The sequence below is a fragment of the Oryctolagus cuniculus genome, chromosome 1 (assembly GCF_964237555.1).
Source record: "Oryctolagus cuniculus chromosome 1, mOryCun1.1, whole genome shotgun sequence".
Classification (NCBI taxonomy): Eukaryota; Metazoa; Chordata; class Mammalia; order Lagomorpha; family Leporidae; genus Oryctolagus; species Oryctolagus cuniculus.
Genome location: NC_091432.1, coordinates 198959785 through 198979542, shown reverse-complemented (window position 1 = coordinate 198979542; position 19758 = coordinate 198959785). Strand labels below are relative to the sequence as shown.

At 43.4% G+C, this 19758-nt stretch overlaps 1 protein-coding gene across 7 annotated transcripts in view; it reads right to left on the bottom strand.

Moving 5' to 3' along the window:
* Positions 1-19758, bottom strand: part of RECK (reversion inducing cysteine rich protein with kazal motifs) — an 84454-nt gene that overhangs the window by 10657 nt on the left and 54039 nt on the right. For all 7 annotated transcript variants that reach the window (XM_070079038.1, XM_051851404.2, XM_051851340.2 and 4 more), the window contains 6 exon segments: positions 14484-14696; positions 12208-12344; positions 8772-8912; positions 5963-6151; positions 3290-3412; positions 828-999 (listed from right to left, as the gene is read on the bottom strand). In XM_070079038.1, the coding sequence (XP_069935139.1) occupies positions 828-999; positions 3290-3412; positions 5963-6151; positions 8772-8912; positions 12208-12344; positions 14484-14696 (975 nt within the window).

Below are 19758 nucleotides of genomic sequence, written 5' to 3'. Positions count from 1 at the left end.
TAGGCGGAGGATTAGCCTAGTGAGCTCTGGCGCCGGCCCCAAAATCTTCCCTTCTCTCTACACTGCCCCAGGGATTTTAGGATGGAAGCCTAAAATGGAAGCCTAAAAAAGGATTTATGTTCTTTCTCCATAAATCCTTCTTAAGTCAAAGACTGTGGCTCTGGGATGTGTCCTGCTCAGGTCCCTGAGGCAGCAAATAAAAACTCAGGTTCCAGACGGCTGAAATCTGAGGGTCAGCCAGGCACTCGTCCTGGTGGATATCACAGACAGAGACCCAACACTAAGGCCAGGCCAACCATCCTCTGAGCTCACTGAGGACACTGCAGGAGGAGCCCAAACACAACTGCAAACAGTCCTGAAGTTGCATTTGCAGAAATTTCTCATGTCTAGTTCCTAAAATGGAGGCACATCAATTGAAGAAAACTTCCCTTGACCATCAGGCATAAACAGGTAATAATAAGAATGCACTCAACTCCCTCATCTCCTCACATTACACTTTCTGTTTCAGTTTTGACAACTGCCAGAGCTCCTGGCAGACACCACGCCATCTCTTCATTACCAATCGCCACGCCCTATGCTCCTGTTACTCTGCCTTCTGCTTTAAACCTTTCTAGACTCAGCTGAGTCTCACAGCCACCACGGCCTTCCCAGACTACATGACTGGCTCCACTTCCAGGCTCCCACTCACACTGCCAGGAAGTTTTGCCTGGCTCTTGTTCACCCCAAACTTGGGGCGGACAGCACTTCTTCTTCTTTGTCTGGCACACAGGAGATGCTTCAAGTTCTGCTCTTCTGTTCAAAAAAATGTAAGGAGCCGCTGGACTCACCTCTGGGTTTTTTGGCAGGGGTTAGGATGGCACGGATCCTTTGAGATGCATGATCCGAACTCAAACTGATGATCTTGGAGACCCACGCAGCGAGCAATGCAGGCGCTGGGGTAAGTGCGTCCATTCTGCCCACACACGGGGACAAACTGATCTGCACAGTTGCAGGGCAGACCTGCAGCGAGGAAACAGTCTCAGCAACATGCCCTGGTACACTCCCCTTCCCTAGTAAGCAGGCCATTAACAGTCACAGCGGGTACAACAGAATTGTAAATCAGGGCATTAAAATAACTTCCTCCTCTGTCGGACTCCGAGAAGCCCTTCATCCCTACGGTGGCTCTCCCCTGTCTTTTAGCTGTGGGCTCAGGGAGGGCCTCCGGACCTGACCTTGGCTGGACACCCTGTAAAGAGGATGTTGGCAGGAAAAGTAAAGCATGTTTCTCCCAATCTGGCACATAAAACGTAGAGTTTAGACGTCTGAGTTTGGCTTGGGGGATTTCTTGAACGTGAAAGGTGATACCCACTACCAAACAAAGCGAAAGTGTCAGAATAAGAAGATAACTTCAGTAATTACTGTACTTTTAAGACTCAGAATTTTTTTTTTTTTGACAGGTAGAGTTAGTGAGAGAGAGAGAGAGAGACAGAGAGACAGAGAGAAAGGTCTTCCTTCTGTTGGTTCACCCCTAAAATGGCTGCTATGGCCAGCACGCTGCGCTGATCCGACGCCAGGAGCCAGGTTCTCCTGGTCTCCCATGCGGGTGCAGGGTCCAAGCACTTGGGCCATCCTCCACTGCCTTCCCGGGCCACAGCAGAGAGTTGGACTGGGAGAGGAGCAACCAGGACAGAATCCAGTGCCCCAACCGGGACCAGAACCCCAGGGTGCCGGCGCCACAGGTGGAGGATTAGCCAAGTGAGCCGTGCCAGACTTAGAAATTTTTATGTCTTCTCTCTGAGTCACGGTTGGATGGGGCACTGAGTCCCAAGGAATGTGGCATACTTTGGGACCGGTAAAATTTCCTGTCCACCAGTTAAATAGATCTTGACTTAATTTATTCTGGGACACAAGGACCACACACTATAAGGAACAAGGGACTTTCTACTTGTAAGGTTCATCTTCCAAAAATGCTATGGTTTGGGTTTGGTGTGAGCGTCCCCAAGCCTTTAGTCCCCCTTGTCAGGTACTAAGAGGGTAGAAACTCAACCTGATTTTATGGTGTTAGAGGTAGGGCCTTTGGAAAGTGATTAGAATCAGATGAGGTCGTGGGGTGACTGAATCCTGGTGGATTCATAGGAAGAGGGAGAGAAACCATACCCACACACGTGGGCCCATCCTCCCTGTCTCCTGCTCAGTGATGCTCTGTGCTACCTTGGGACTCTGCCAGCAAGGAGGCCATCATCAGGTGCATTCCAGAACTACGGGCCAAAATAAACCTCTTTTCTTTATGAAGTAGCCTCCCTGAGGTATCTCATCATAGTAAGGAAAAGTGACTGATGTAGACAAAACACAAAGTAAGTTTTCCTTGTCAATCCCGAGCCACCCTTCATCCCCACATCCCTCTGTGAATGGACTGAACTGTCCCCATCAAAGGAGAGCAGAGAAAGACTAGTCATCCAAGAGGGTGGCAGCAACACTGAACCCAGAGCAGTGAGGGCTGCTGCTCTCTAGGAGAGAGGACTGGGTAGAGTTAGCCCTTCTTTTGCTCCCCCGTCAGTGTGCTGTTCACTTATTTCCAATCTCTTGTTTCTAATGGGTTGGAAGCACCAGGTTGGTAAACCCTTCTCTTCTCTTGTCCCCCCATCCAATCCCCGCCCCTCTCCAGGTGTATACTAACTCCAGGGGAGAATCAGGTCGCCACTGCAGCAGCATGAAATGGGGCAAGGACAGGTACCTAGCACCTCTTTACCCAGAACCAAGAATACTGCAGATCTGGGAAAAATCAGACATGAAGAGACACCAGGAGACTGTGCAGCTGTTGTTAGCTGTCGCTTCGCAAGAGAAAAGTGTTCCTGTCATCAGCTTTTCACTTCAACGGTAGCTGGTTTGAGCGTAATGCCAGCAGTGAGAGGCACAGTAGAGTCAGAAGAGTATATTCTGGAATACTGCTTGTGGGAGACAAAATGAACCTGTAAGCTAAGGTAGGTAGTGGAAGAAGGGGACAAGAAACACACTGAGGAAATACATGGACATTTTTAGCTATAATGGTAGGGGTTATGTGGGGGTATTTTACCGGGTAGAAAAGTTCCATTTAATTCAAATCACCCCAATCACTGGCCCTGTTCTTACTCATGGAATTCCAGAACGCTAGTTTAATGCCTTCAATGCAGAGAGCACAGAACTAGGATCCACTGAGGGAAAGTATCCATATTCATTTGACTGTGCACATCTGCAGTTAACGCAAGATGACACAAGCTGCCCTGAAGGGAAAAATGGGTTCAAAGCAATGATGGCCCCAGGCTGGCCTCACCAGTGAAGGCGCGCCGGTCATCTTCTGCGCTGTGCTCACTGAGGCAGAGGCGGGTGGAGCACACCAAACTGCCCGCAAAGCAGGAACAGACATTGCAGTCGACCTTAAAGGATGTTCCATGACCTGAGAGAAAGAGCAAGAGAATGCTGATCTATAACCGTGTGCTGAGAAATAGAGCCTAAGTTAAAAAGCTTATATCGTTTACAAAGTTTTTTTTTTTTTTTAAAGATTTATTTTATTTATTTGAAAGACAGTTACAAGAAAGGCAGAGACAGAGAGAGAGGTCCTCCATCCACTGGTTCACTCCCCAGATGGCTGCAACGGCCAGAGCTGCGCCGATACGAAGCCAAGAGCCAGGAGCTTCTTCTGGGTCTCCCATGTGGGTGCAGGGGCCCAAGCACTTGGGCCATCTTCCACTGCTTTCCCAGGCACATTAGGGAGCTGGATTAGAAGGGGAGCAGCCAGGACTAGAACCGGTGCCAATATAGGATGCCAGCCCTGCAGGCCAGGGCTTTAGCCCGCTGCGCCCCAGCCCCAGCCCCAGTTTAGAAAGTTTTAAGATGGAAATGCTTGAAAGATGGCTTCTGAATGTACACACTCAGGAGTTAAATCTGATACTCGCATTCTCGTTTCACCTCCCACTCTGCTCCTCCCAGCCCTAAGGTGCAGTCTCAGCAGCAGGCGCCCTATTCCCTGGGGATCCTCATCTGCCTCAAGCGCTCTTCTCCCCTGAAATTCGCTCGTCTTTCAGGACCAGACTCTCGATGACATCTTTGGATTTTGCATCTGAAGCCTGGGCTGCAGCCCTGGCAAGAATGACCAGCGCCCAGAATAGCACTCGATCTGCAATATTTTGTGGCTCAGAGTCTCCCGTCTCACCACGTAAAGCAGGATCTCATCCTGCATCCCAGGGTCAGCCCCGCAGGCACTAGTGTGCTCTTTGATATAAAATAGGCATTTAGTTAGTGGATGTTTACAGAGGGAGTGAATTTGTTCTAGATATTTTCTGTGACGCAAGATACCCACCTTCACATTTTAGCCAAGTAGAATGTGGACTAAGAAACAAGTATGTGACTTGTTCTAGGGTGGGCATTTATAAGCTTACTTTAGCCAAGAGCACTTTTGTTTCAAATGAGATCTCACACAGAAGAGGAAACCAAAAAGCACATAAAAGCTGACCTACCATAGTTGCTGGGGTGGGAGATGGGAGTAGGGATGTTCCTGCAGAGTGAGCAGTGGGGAGGGACACTTCCTTATAGTGACATTTTATCATAATTTTTGAAGTCCTATGTTAACATAAACAGTTTTAGAGCTATTCAGCAAAAGATGGTAAAGGAAGCAATGGGAAAGCGAGACTCTAAGTTTTAGGGAAGGCGACCAGAGGGCATACCCCTAACCAAACAGCGCAGTGTCTGTCCTTGCCTGCCTCCCAGGATGTAAGACTGAGTTTCTCTCCTGGTGAAGTAGGGGTGGGGTGGAATGCGGCAGAGGAAGGGTTAGGGAGGCGGGTGCCTATGTTCCTGCCTGTGCCCAGCTAAGGAGTCAAGTAGGCCTGGGGCTGAACTCTGCACTGGTTACTTATTATCTGGGTGGCCTCTTTGAGCATCAGCTTCCTCATCTATGCAACTGGGGATAATAATACCTCTGTCAAAGAGAACGTGGAGGATTAAATGAGATAAGGTAGGGCAAGATTGAGCCTTGTGCTTAGCACAGGATAAGAATGCAACAAGTTAACAAGTCTTAGCCATTAGCCTTCTTTTTGAGGGGCTTCTAAAGAAGGTGCCTGAGAAGTCCTACTGTTCTGTGAGAATCTGATGTGTAGACCTTACTCTTTGGTGAGAGCCCATTCAATGTTGTTCCTACAAAGTTAAGATAACCAATCTCATTTGAAAAACAAAACTAAAACAAAAACAAAACAAACAAACAAAAACAGGGGCAAGTATTTGGCCTAGCAATTAAGATTCCAGTTAAGATGCCTGTGGGAGCTGGCACTGTGGTGCACTGGGTTAGGATATGGCTTGCAATGCTGGCATCAGAGTGCCTGTTCGAGTCCTGTCTATTCCACTTCCAATCCAGTTCCCTGTTAATGTTCCTGAGAACACAGTGGATGACGGCCCAAGTATGTGGGTCCCTGCCCGCCATGTGGGAGGAGATCAGGTTCCTGGTTTCTCCTGGCCTAGCCCTGGACACTGTAGCCATTTGGGAAGTGAATGAGCGGATGGAAGATTCTCTCTCTCTTCTTTTTTTTGTCACTCTGCCTTTCAAAGACAGAAATTTTTTAAAAAATATTAAAAACCAAAATGATGCCTGCCTCACACACTGGAGTGTCTGGGTTTGATACTGGCTTCAGCTCTTGATGTCAGCTTCCCGCTAATGTGTACCCTGACAGGCAGCAGTGATGGCTCAAGTAATTGAGTTTCTGTGACCCATGTGGGAGACCTAGATTGAGTTTCTGGCCACCAGCTTCAGCCTCAGCCCAGGGGCCACTGCAGGCATTTGGAATGTGAACCAGTGGATGGGAGCTGTCTCTCTCTCTTTCTCTCTCAGATATATATATATATATATATATATATATATATATATATATATATATATATATTTTTTTTTAAAGTTGAACAGAAACATTTGAAAAAACATAAAAAACAAAACCCACAAATATAGTTTAAGACTTACTTTTTCTTTTTCCTCCAACAATACAAGACTTCTGGAGGTCTATACAGTGCATCTCCATACAGTTTTCTAGGAGTCCACTTTGCCCACACGAACAGATTTTATAACAACCAACTTCCCCTGCAGACGATGGCACCTGGATTAGGGTCCCTTGACGGACGATGAAATCAGAAGCTTCTCCCAATTTGCAGCCTGCATAAACAAAAATTAGCTGAGAGAAATGGTGTTGTTCTAGGATGCTGCTTTATGATCTCAGATACACTTGATGAAAGACTTGTAGGTATTATGTAGCTAGTAAATACTGTGTAACAGGATTTGCACCAAATTAAAAAATTGTTTTGGTTCACGGGCCATAAATACATCCTCTTAAATGAGAATTTCATGTTCTGAGGGAGAGTGCTGATTAAGGACCTGTACCCCCAAACTAGTGACAGTTCAGTGCAAAAATGCTATTAAGATATGTGCCTTTAAATTTCTTTTTAAAATAAATTCATTTATTTTTATTTTATTTGAAAGACAGACAGATTTCCCACCTACTGGTTCACTCCCCAAATTCCCCTAATAGTCAAGGCCAGGTCAAAGTCAGGAGCCTGGAACCCATTCTGGGTCTCTTTTGTGGAGGGCAAGGACTCAAACACTTCAGTCATCATCTGCTGCCTTCCTAGAGTATGTATTAGTAGGAAGCTGGATCAGAAATGGAGCCAGGATTTGAACCACGGCATTCTGAAAGGGGATGTGGATATCCCAAATGTCAACTTAACTGAGATGCAAAATGCCTTACCATGTAGTTTATAATTTCTTTGGGCAATCAAAGATATTTTTAAATCACAGATATTTTTTAATCTATGATTTTTAAATCATAGATAGGTTTTTTTTTTTTTTAAAAAAGATTTATTTATTTATTTGAAAGAGTAACACAGAGAGAGATTGGTTCACTCTCCAATTGGCAGTAACAGCTGGAGCTGAGCCAATCCAAAGCCAGGAGCCAGGAGCTTCCTCTGGGTCTCCCACACGGGTGCAGGGGCCCAAGGACCTGGGCCATCTTCTACTGCCCTCCCAGGCCATAGCAGAGAGCTGGATTGGAAGCAGAATAGCCGGGACTTGAATCTGGTGCCTATATGAGATGCCGGCAGTGCGGGCGGCGGCTTTACCTGCTACTCCACAGTGCTGGCCCCAGATAGTTTCTAAATGGAGTGTTGGAGATAGATAGTATTTTCAGAATAATCTTGGTCAGGAAAACTTTTAGTGATGGAGTATGAATATTCCATAAGCTTAAAAAAAAGTGAATGGCTGAATGAGCTTGAAGAAAACCCATTTTCTATCTTGGACATTTCTATCTTATTACAAGATGGGCTTTCTGAGCTTAGAAAAACAAGAGAATTCAGAATTGAATTTGATATTTAAATAATATAAATATAGATGTCACAGAACTGGTGTTGGCGTAGTGGGTAAAGCTACTGCCTGTGATACCAGCATCCCATATGGCCACTGGTTCATGTCCTGACTGCTCCACTTCTGAACCAGTACCCTGCTAATGGCCTGGGAAAAGCAGTTGAAGATGGCCCAAGTACTACCCTGCCACCTATGTGGGAGACCCAGATGAAACTCCTGGCTCCTGCTATCAACCTGGCCCAGCACGGGCCATTGCGGCCAACTGGGGAGTGAACCAACAAATGGAAAATCTCTCTGTCTCTCCCTCTCTCTGTAACTCTTTCAAATAAATGAATAAATCTTTAAAAAAATAAAATACAGGTGTCAAAATTTTAATTAACTTATTTTCTTGTCCCCTCCAAATTTACCAAATTATAATATGAAGGTAAATGAACAGAAAATATGATCTTGAAATTTAAAGCATTCTAACATTTCCAGTGTTAACAAGATTTATTATGACTCTAAAGCTGATATATCATAGCATTATACAAATACTATAGACATCATGGTTGTTTATTCTTGTGCTTCTTCTTTAAATACATTTTAGGGGCTGGTGCTGTGGCATATCAGGTAAAGCTACCACCTGTGATGCTGGTATCTCATATGGGTGCTGGTTTGTGTCCTGGCTACTCTACTTCCAACCCATCTTCCTGCTCATGGCCTGGGAAAAACAATGGAAGATGCCCCAAGTGTTTGGATCCCTGCCATCCACATGTGAGACCGAGATGAAGCCCCTGGCTTCTGGCTTCAGCCTAGCCCAGCCCTGGCCATTGCCGCCATCTGGGAAGTGAACCAGTGAATGGAAGATCTCTTCTCCTTCTCTGTCACTCTTTCAAATAAATAAGTAAATTAAAAAAGAAAAGATATTTTAAAGTGTTGATTCTAATTCAATAAATGGTTTCTAGAGGTATTGACAGAAAGACTATCAAAATTCTATGAGATGCAAATATTTTCAGCCTTAAAAATCATACATACTTCAACATAGCATTAATATTTATGGAGATCACTGTATATCCTATTGAGAATGCCATTTCTCTATATATTAAAGAAGGCACCAGGACATTGTACAACACACTTTGTAAAACAAGGCAGAGAAAGTACAAAAAGCCTGCCCAAGATTCTTTTATAGTCAAGAATCCTATAGTTTATCATGAGAGCAAAGTTTTGGGTTGGTATTATTAGTTTACAATTTAAGTTACAATTGAAAATTACATGTGTCTTTTTCTGCTTACATAAATAATACACATAATTGAGAAAGCCTCAAACATTACAGAAAAACATAGAAAACAGTGGCCTTACAATCTCCCTCCAAAGACAAGCCCTGTAAAGAAGCACCAGCTGCACCTATTTGTGCTCTCCCACAGCCACACCCACTTCTTACCTTGAACACAAGAGTATGGAAAGCAGGGATCTCCAGACGGACAGCCTTTCCGGTTCACTTCACAAAGCTCGTTGGCTGGGCAAGGATTTGGGTTACAGGGATGAGTCACTTCTTCTACAATGTTACCTAAAGTACTTGGCCCTGAAAAAGACCAAAACAGATCAATTTAACCAATCTAAATGAGGAAAAGAGGGGGCCAGTACTATGGTGTAGTAGGTTAAGCCTCTGCCTGCAGTGCAGGCATTGCATATGGGTACCGGGTCAAGTCCTGGCTGCTCCAGTTTCAATCCAGCTCCCAACTAATGGGCCTGGGAAAGCAGTGGAAGATGGCCCAAGTGCTTGGGTCCCTGCACCCATGTGGGAAACCCGGAGGAGGCTCCTGGCTCCTGGCTTTGGATCAGCCCAGCACAGGCCATTGTGGTTATTTGGGGAGTGAACCAGCAGATAGAAGACCTTTCTCTCTCTCTGTAACTCTGTTTCTCAAATTAATAAATAAGTAAATAAATAAATATTTTAAAGAGAGAGAGAGAGAGAGGAAAAGAGGTCTGTAAATGATCTAAATTAATTGTGGCTGCAATAAATGGAGAGCTTACAAGGATCCGACAAAGCCTGGTTATAAGAAACTACTAAAATACTCAGGTTCTCTCTCATTTGTGCATTTGAAATAAACATACAGTCATTCATTTGTTTATTACTGGCACCTCCAACATGCCTGGCAAAGCTCTAGGTGCTGGAGACACAGTGATGAATAAAATAGACAAGTCTCCAACATAGAGTTTACAAATGATAGAGAAATAGACTATATATATATATATACACACACATATATACATATTATATATATATATATATAAACAGAAAGAAAGACACTTACAAGGAATAAGCAGTGGTAGAGACAGAAGGTGACATGTAGATTTTGGATAGGGCAGTCAAAAAGGTGCTTATGTCCACAAGAGATAATTTAGCACAAAAATGATGATTTACCACGGTGGCATGCACTCCACACCATGGCTATGTTCAACTTTTGGAATCATGACCAAGGAAGTCTCCCTAATAGACAATATGTATGACGTCTAAACAGAACAGAACAGCAAGCAACAGTGTTTCCTGACCTTTCTCCCGTTGAAACAGCTTCCTTCCCCACATGGATTTGACTTCTGTAACAGGGTCTAGGTGATCACCTTTGTTTTGCTTACTTGATTTTAGGACAGACTTAGACTTTAAGACTGATAGAGGCATAAGGGCTTCATCTCTCCAGCCCGATTATTTTATAAGGAAGTTGAGGCACAAAGAAGCAATCTATTCAAAGTTGCATAGAATTAATGTATAGTCCAGTGCTCTCTTTTTTGTCCTGTTGGTCACAAAGATTAAGCATGACAGTTTGTTGATCTTGAGAAAATGTAGCTATTACCAGCTACAAATCCACATCCACTTTCTTTCCCCACTTACTAATAGATCCCCAAGTCTACTTAGGATGGCAGTGGCCCCATAGTTAGAAAGATAATCCTTACAATGTGCGCTGGCCAATGAGACGAGGCAGAAACTGTTTGCTCCCCCTGCTTCCTTTTTGTTTTTTTTTTTTCACTTTTCCTTTTCCTTCTTCTTTAACAAATTTTTTTGTTTGTTTGAATGTCAGAGTTAGAGAGTTAGAGAGAGAGATGGATCTTCCTCCTTTTTTTTTTTTTTTTTTTTTTTTTTGGACAGGCAGAGTTAGTGAGAGAGAGAGAGACAGAGAGAAAGGTCTTCCTTTCCATTGGTTCACCCTCTAAATGGCTGCCACGGCCAGCGTGCTGCACTGATCCAAAGCCAGGAGCCAGATGCCTCCTCCTGGTCTCCCATGCGGGTGCAGGGCCCAAGCACTTGGGCCATCCTCCACTGCCTTCCCGGGCCACAGCAGAGAGCTGGACTGGAAGAGGAGCAACCAGGACAGAATCCGGCGCCCCAACTGGGACTAGAACGTGGGGTGCCGGCACCACAGGTGGAGGATTAGCCAAGTGAGCCGCGGCGCCGGCCTGTATCTTCCATCCTCTGGTTCACTTCCCAAATGGCTGCAATGGTCAGGGCTGGGCCAGGTAAAAGCCAGGAGCCAGGAGCTTCATCCAGGTCTCCCATATGGATGGCAGGGGCCCGAAAACTTGGGCCATCTTCTGCTGCTTTTCCCAGGCCATTAGCAGGGAGCTGGATCAGAAGTGTAGCAGCCAGGACACAAAACGGAGCCTATATAGGATGCTGGCATTGCAGGAAGTGGCTTTATCCGCTACACCACAATGCTGGCCTCCTCTTCCTTCCTTTTTACCATCTGGAACTCCTGTAGCTGTGTTGTGATGATACAGAACATAGAGTAACCCTGAGGACAGAAGCCTGGCGCTAAGGATGTGAGTGGAGAAAGATAAGAGGAGCATTCCTGATGACAGAGACACCAGAGCAGCCCTGGACTATTAGTTTCTAGGTTTTCTTTTATTTATATCTGTTATTCTGTTATTTGCAGTCAACTTAATCCTAAACTGCACAGGAAAACATTGTCTGCCTTCCAGCAAGTCTGGAACACCACTGCCCCCTGGTGGCAGTCTTCACACTTCCCTTGGAGTCCTGTTTGTTATCCTCTGGTTTCCACAACACAGTCACCCCACTGCCAAGAAGCTCAGCTCCAAGATCCCTCAATGACATAACAGCTTCCTCCTGTAGCTCTTGGCAGTACTTTTTGGCAGACAGAAGTAGAAGTAGTGATTATGAGCTCCATTTTCATGTACTAACCCAGACTATCATTCTTTACTCCATACTGGGGCTGTCTCAGCCAATGCCTGGCTCAGGTCCACATCCATCTGATGACAGAAAGGTGAATTCTCCCCAGGGGAAAGACCGCTTTCTGGTCATATCACGCAAGGAAACAGCGAGACATCTGAGAATGCTGGTCCCTGATTCACTGCTTAGAATTCCTGACTGACAAGACTTCATGCCTCCTCAGACTGATAAAATAATCACTCCTGCTTCCATAGTTTAAGATGACATGTCTTTCCTGGGCCAAAAAGGCCACACAGATATGAGTCTGTGATCTCAACAGATAAATGCCCTTCCAAAACAAACAAAAAGGCATAGAAGAAAGAAGAGTATCTGAAATCTAAAAAACGAGTAAGGGGCCGGCGCTGTGGCTAGCGGGTAAACCACTGCCTGCAGTGCAGGCACATGGGCGCCAGTTCGAGTCCAGGCTGGAAGATGGCCCAAGACTTGGGCCCCTGCACCTGTGGAGGAGACCTGGAAGAAGCTCCAGGCTCCTGGCTTTGGATTGGCTGAGCTCTGGCCATTGAGGCCATTTGGGGAGTGAGCCAGCGGATGGAAGATCTCTCTCTGCCCTTGCCTCTGCGTAACTCTGCCTTTAAACGAACAAACAAACAAACAAATCTTTTTAAAAACCAAATAAACGACAAAAAGTACTTACTGAGGTATGTATCCAACGGTATGCAGTTCTCTAGGTCATCTGTGGGTGACAGCAGCTCACAAATGCTTTCAGCTGTATGGTCTTCAGGAAATCTGTTCTGGTCCCCACACTTTTTGAGAATCTCCACACAATCTGATCTTGAAAAGAAAACATGCACACAAATTTAGGGCTCAAAGAACTTCCTCATGATGTTTAGTCAATATCTCCTCTGTTCCTGAAGCTTTCCAGGAAGTGCGTTTTCATAGCTGAATGTTCCTCAGTTGGTCAGGTGTAAAAGAAAACAGGAGTCTTAGTGGAGCTGAGGTTGAACAGCCAATGTGAAGATTCCTAACTCTCTTATCTGAGATCAAAGGCCTTGCTCAAATTTTAGACTTACCACCTGAACAAGGCCTGTTGAAGGTAGGGGAGTTAGATGGTCCTGGGGCCTTGCTGTTTTAGAAAGACTAGCCATCAAGTCTCTCACAGCTTCCTGCCTAAAAGCAGGGGGCTGTATTATGGAACACTGGATCTGTACACATGGTGTAGTTTAATTCAGGACACACTTATGTACACGACCAGTGCTTTTCTACCCGTGGGTAGAGGTAGATTTCTAAGTAACTGGCGTCTTTCACACAGCAGTGTACCTACTCACAACCTTGTCTAATTTTAACAAAGAACTGCTTTATTATAAATGGACTCCAGAGGAATGGGGAACTTATTTCCCCCATTTGTGTCTACTTTTCCCTGTTGTAATTTGTAACATTTACTCATGATCCCCATGTATTTTGTAAATAATAAGAATAGTGTTTGTCAAATTTGCAAAAAAAAAAATTTAGACATACTTACTGTATCAATGTGGCTTTTCACCATCTTTGAAAGGAAACTAAGCTAGCTGGTCTGATCTGCTCTTTGCAAAATCATATATCCTTACTTTCTTGACTTTATGCTTGCTTGCTTCCTTTCTCCTCCCCTTCCTCCTGTTCTCTTTTTAAACAGCTTTTCAGTTATCAACATTGTTATCAACATTAACCTGTAACAACTGGAAAAGTCCACTAGTTTAAAGCTCCTTAGTCTTTTTTTTTTTTTTTTTTTTTTTTTTATTTATTTATTTTTGACAGGCAGAGTGGACAGTGAGAGAGAGAGACAGAGAGAAAGGTCTTCCTTTTGCCGTTGGTTCACCCTCCAATGGCCGCCGCGGCCGGCGCGCTGCGGCCGGCGCACCGCGCTGATCCGATGGCAGGAGCCAGGAGCCAGGTGCTTTTCCTGGTCTCCCATGGGGTGCAGGGCCCAAGCACCTGGGCCATCCTCCACTGCACTCCCTGGCCACAGCAGAGGGCTGGCCTGGAAGAGGGGCAACCGGGACAGAATCCGGCGCCCCGACCGGGACTAGAACCCGGTGTGCCGGCGCCGTAAAGCTCCTTAGTCTTAAGTGAGATTTTTGTCTTCTTCTGTAAGTTTTCTGTCCTAAGAGTCCACAAATTTGTCACTCATTGCCACTTGCTTGTCACCCAGTAGTTATAGCTCATTATCTCCCCTAGTGAGGTCATGACAGAGAACAGATCTGGACTCTGTTTAAGGTTGAACTAACCTGAAATGAGTCATTAGGTACCTAGGAGCCACATACTAACACTTAGGGGCAAATATTAACTTGGTTTTGAAAAAGTTTCTGGAAAAACAGATGTTTGAGGAGCAGCTGATCCAGACTACTACATAGTTAAAATCTTTTAGTTTCATCCACCATAGCAGCTCTCCGTTTTCCTTGCTCCTAGATTTCCCAAGCAAACTATTTAAAAATGGTTATGAGGAACAAGCCATAATGGCTATATTCACTAATTCCCCTAGTCGTCAACTATTTATGGTGAGATTATGCTAATTCCTAAAAAGAGAAAAGAAGGAAAATGACACAAATGCACAAAGAAGAACGAGCTTATGGAGAATAAAGTCTGTGTGAGACAAGCACACACATGAAAATATAAAAATAGAATTGTGCATTTAAAACATAAATGTTTCCTATGCTTCATAAGAAAAATAAAAATATAAGAAACTATAGTAAGGACAGCTGAAGAAATCTGGGAAGATTCTGTAGGAATGTCTGGTATTTGAGAGAGGCCAAGGACAGGCAGCAGACACGTGGAGATGGGGGGGGCAGTATTTCAAGCAGAGGAGGGAAAAGTGGGAAAGTGTCTGTAACGTGGGGGTGATGGGCAAAAGTAAGTGGTGAGAGGGAAAATCCTAAAGAGAGGCTTTGGCCATGGAGGGCCTGGACCCAAACTGGAGTCATGGAAAAAGAAACTTACTTGCAGATAATGCTTCCCCGGGATTTGCTGTGACAGGGTTTAATCTGCAGTGAACAAGCTACGGCTTTCCACATTTCTGGCTGGCACTTCTTAATGTCGAGAACAGGTATGCTGATAAACGGCATCTTTATGCTTCCCCTCTCCCAGAGCTTCATGTCATTCATGGCGCCTTGATCTGACTGAGCATTGCAGCTCCTGAACAGCTCTGTTGGCCTGAAGGGAAAGAGCCAGAAGGAAGCAAGAGGCAGTCAGTTTCTAGAGCAAATGTGTAAAATGCTGACATACACACCAGGAAATTTTGATTTTCTTGAAGAGGAAAGCATATTTAACTCATCAAAGGATATCAACTTTGAGTTTATGAGGATTCAAAAGACACCAGCAAAAAGACTCTGATTGTGTGCTTTCTTTTTGACACAGATTTTTCTAAGATAGTTTAAAATTTCAAAATGTGTTGGGCAGGACTATCATACCCAGACAATCCCATCTGCTTCACTTCACACAATAAATGAGTCCAGGTTTTAAAAATTGAGGTATAATTAATAAATATAAATAAATATTCACATTAAAAATTAAAACATCTATTTTAAAGTAGCTATCAATTTATTTAAAGTCGTAACAAGCTCAACATGTTAATGTATTATGACAAATACAATGTATTTGTAAGACAAATAGGTTCATTTTACAGTTTTGCGAATCTTTTTTAATACCTGGTTTAACAGAAGACATCTCTGCTTCTGCATTCAATTCAATTTGGTAAATTCAGTCTTATGAGAATGAAAGTGAATAAGGAAAATGCCATCTTAGACTGTTATGAAAATAGTTTTGCTCTCATGGGCCCCCTGCTGGGTTCTGGAGATAATACACCATATTTGGAGAAATGCAGGTTTATCTACTCACTTATTTACAGACATTAAGATTCTTTCATGCCTAGGAACAGCATTGTTGGGTCATTTCTAAGAAACCACCAAACTGCTTTCCAAGGTGGTTATGACATTTTACATTCTCACCAATAATGTATGCAAATTCCAGTTGCTTCACATGCTTGTTAGTCTTTTTAGCTGTAGCCATTCTATTAGCGTGTAGAAGTATTAATTGGTTTTAACTCGTATTTCACTGATGATTATTGCTACTGAGCATCTTTTCATGTAAGTATTAGCCATTCAGATAGATTCTTCAGTGAAATGTCTTTGTAGCCTTTTTAAAAAAGTAGAGCTTTTAAAATTATTGAGTTGTAAAAGTTCTTTATATATTTTTATGTAAGTCCTTCATCAGATATGTGTATTACAAACATGTTTTGCCACTTTGTGGTGTACCTTTTCAGTTTTCTAATGATTTTTTTAAAAGATTTATTTATCTGTTTGAAAGTTAGTGGGGGGGGGGGGGAGAAAGAGAGAGAGAGAGAGAGAGATCTTCCACCTGCTGGTTCACTCCTCAGATGGCTGCAACCATCAGGGCTCAGTCAGGCCAAAACCAGGAGACAGGAGCTTCATCTGGGTCTCCCATGTGGGTGCAGGGGCCCAAGCACTTGGGCCATCTTCTGCTGCTTTTCCCAGGCCATTAGCAGAGAGCTGGACGGGAAGTGGAAAAGTTGGGACACAAACTGGCGCCCATATGGAATGCCAGCATCACAGGCAGTGGTTTTACCAGCTATGCCACAATGCTGGCCCCAATCTTTCATCTTTTTGATAACAGACACTTTAACAGATGTGAAGGGATATCTCACTGTCACTTTCATCTGCATTTTCCTGGTGAATAGTGATGTGGAGCCTTTTAAAATATATCTATTAGTGGGGCCGGTGCTATGGTATAGCCTGGGCTTTAACCATATGGATGGCAGTTTGAGTCCTGGCTGCTCCACTTCCGATTCAGTTCTCTGTTATGGCCTGGGAAAGCAATAGAAGATGGCCCAAGTCCTTAGGCCCCTGCACACCAGTAGGAGACCTAGAAGTTCCTGGCTTCGGATGGATGCAGCTCCAGCCATTGTGGTCACTGGGGAGTGAATGAATTGATGGAAGACCTTTTCCTTTCTCTCTACCTCTCTTTGCAACTCTTTCAAATAAATAAAATCTTTAAAAATTATATATATCTATTAGTTAAATGGCCACTTTGAAGCCTTCTTTGGTGAAGGGTCTTTCAAAGTTTTTTACTCACTTTTTTATTGTGTTGTGTGACTTTTTATTATGAGGTATAGGAGTTATTTATATATTCTGGACACAAGTTTTTTGTCTAGTGTTTGTGTAGCATGTATATGTTTGTATGGTTCAGTAAGTACTTTCTCTCAGTCTTGGCTTGCCCTTTCAGATTTTAAATGATTTTTTTAAATGTATTTGACAGGTAGAGTTATAGACAGTGAGAGAGAGAGACAGAGAGAAAGGTCTTCCTTTCATTGGTTCATTCCCCAAATGGCTGCTATGGCTGGCACTGTGCTGATCTGAAGCCAGGAGCCAGGTGCTTCCTCCTGGTCTCCCTCCCAGGTGCAGGGGCCCAAGCACTTGGGCCATCCTCCACTGCCCTCCCGGGTCACAGCAGAGAGCTGGACTGGAAGAGGAGCAGCTGGGACTAGAACCGGCGCCCAAATGGCATGCCAGTGCCGCAGGCAGAGGATTAACAAGTGAGCCACAGCGCCAGCCCCTAAATGATATTTTTTGATAAAGATTTGAATTCTAATTCATTAATATTTTCCTTTTATAACAACACATTTTTGGCCTAGCTACAAAATCTTCACATACACCAAAGTTGTGAAGATATTCTATATTTTCTTCTAGAAATTTTACTTTTAGCTTTTATGTTTAGTCCTATGATCCACCGTGATGTAAATTTTGTGTATGGTGGGAGACAGAAGTTGAGGTTCTTACTTTTTTTCCCCCAGATATTCAACCACTCCAACTTTAGTTGTAAGAGAAGACACTTCTTTTTGCAAGGAATTGCCTTGCTGCTTTTGTTGAAAATCATTTTCTTTTAAGTGGGGGATCTATTCTTGCCTCTCTACTTTGTACTGTAGAGCATACTTGTCCAAATTTATTCAAAGATTATACTGTTGGGGCCGGTGCTATGGCACAGCAGGTTAAAGCCCTGGCCTGAAGCGCTGGCATCTCATATGGGCGCTGGTTCTAGTCCTGGCTGCTCCTCTTTTGATCCAGCTCTCTGCTTTGGCCTGGGAAAGCAGTAGAAAATGGCCCAAGTCCTTGAGCCTCTGCACCCACGTGGGAGATGGGGAAGAAGCTCTTGGCTCCTGCCTTTGGATTGGCACAGCTCCAGCCTTTGTGGCCATCTGGGGAGTGAACCAGTGGATGGAAGACCTCTCTGTCTCTACCTCTTTCTGTAACTCTTTCAAATAAATATATCCTTAAAAAAAGATTATATTTTTTTTTGTTGCTTCATAATAAGTCTTGAAATATGTACTTAAAATGTGTTCTACTTTTACAATATTGTTTTAGCTATTTTAAATCTTTTGTATTTTCATGGGAATTTTAGAATTAGCTTTGCAATTTCTATTTTAACTTGCACTAAATCTAGAAAATGATTTTGGGAGAATGAATATCTTAACAATAGGGTATTTTATTTATTTGAAAGGTGAGAGAGAGAGAGTAAGAGAGGGAGAGAGAGAGAAAGGTCTTCCATCCATTGATTCACTCCGCAAATGATGGAAAAGTCCAGAGCTGGGCCAATCCAAAGCCAGGAGCCAGAAACTTCATCCAGGTCTCCCACGTGGGTGCAGAGGCACAAGCATCGGTGCCATCTTCCACTGCTTTCCCAGGCCATTAGCAGAAAACTGGATAGGAAATGGAGCAGCTGGGACTCGAACTGGTGCTACAAGTGGAGGCTTAACCTGCTATGCTACAGAGCCAGCCCCAGCAATAGGGTCTTTCAAGTTACAAATCTGCTATCTGTCCATTTGTAGTCTAACTTCTTGCCAGTTTTCTGGTTTTTGCTATAGAGTTCTCAAATATTATCTGTCACATTTATCTCTAAGTATTTCATTGTTTTTGATGTAAGTTTTGTAAATCAGCATTGTTTTAAAATTTTATGTTTCAATTGTCTTGTTAGTATACAGAAATACAATTGGCTTTTGTATATTAACTTTGTATCCTATGACTTTGTTAAATTCATTTATAGTTCTTTTCTTTCCCATTTTTATACCTTTTTGCCTTTTTTTCAGTTTTACTGCCTTATTACACACATAGAAATGTTAACCGGAAATGGTAAAAATGGTCATTTTTGCCCTGTTCATCTTGGGACAGTTTGCAGGGATGACAGACGTATTCACAGATGCTCTTTATCAGAATGTGGACTTCTCCTTCTATTCTTGTTTGCTGAGAATTCAAAAGTTATGAATTATCAAATGCATTTTATATGAATTTTATAAGAGATGTTTATAAGTTTTCTCCTTTATTCTGCTCATCTAGTGAATTGCATTGATTGACTTTTGAATAGGGAACCAACTTTGCATTAATTAGTTATAACATATTATTCTTTTTACATATTAATGAATTGAATATGCTAATTTTTTACTGAAGATTTTGGAATCTCTGATAGTTACCTTTTTTCCAGGTCAGGTTTTGATATCAAGGTAGTTCTGGCTTCATAAGTGAAGTTGAGATACAGTCTCTTTCCTCTGTTTCCTGAAAGATTTTGTGTAATATTTGTTTAATTATTTCCTTATGTGTTTGGTAAGCTTTACCAATAAAGTCATCTGGGCCTGAGGTTTTTTTCCTCTGTGACATTTACAATTATAAAGTTAATTTCTTTAATAGATGTAGGACTAATCCTACTTTCTATTTGTTTCTGTGTTTATATTGTTTTTTAAGAAATGCATCCATTTCATCTAAGTTATAGGATTTATTGGTATAAAGTTATTCTTAGTATTCTTTATCATCCATTTAATGTCATTACATTTTTTTATTTTTATTTATTTTATTTTATTTTATTTTTGACAGGCAGAGTGGACAGTCAGAGAGAAAGGTCTTCCTTTGCTGTTGGTTCACCCTCCAATGGCCGCCGCGGCCGGCGCCCTGCAGCCGGTGCACCGCACTGATCCGATGGCAGGAGCCAGGTGCTTCTCCTGGTCTCCCATGGGGTGCAGGGCCCAAGCACTTGGGCCATCCTCCACTGCACTCCCTGGCCACAGCAGAGAGCTGGCCTGGAAGAGGGGCAACCGGGGCAGAATCTGGCGCCCCGACCGGGACTAGAACCCGGTGTGCTGGCGCCGCAAGGTAGAGGATTAACCTAGTGAGCAGCGGCGCCGGCCCATTTAATGTCATTACATTATATAGTG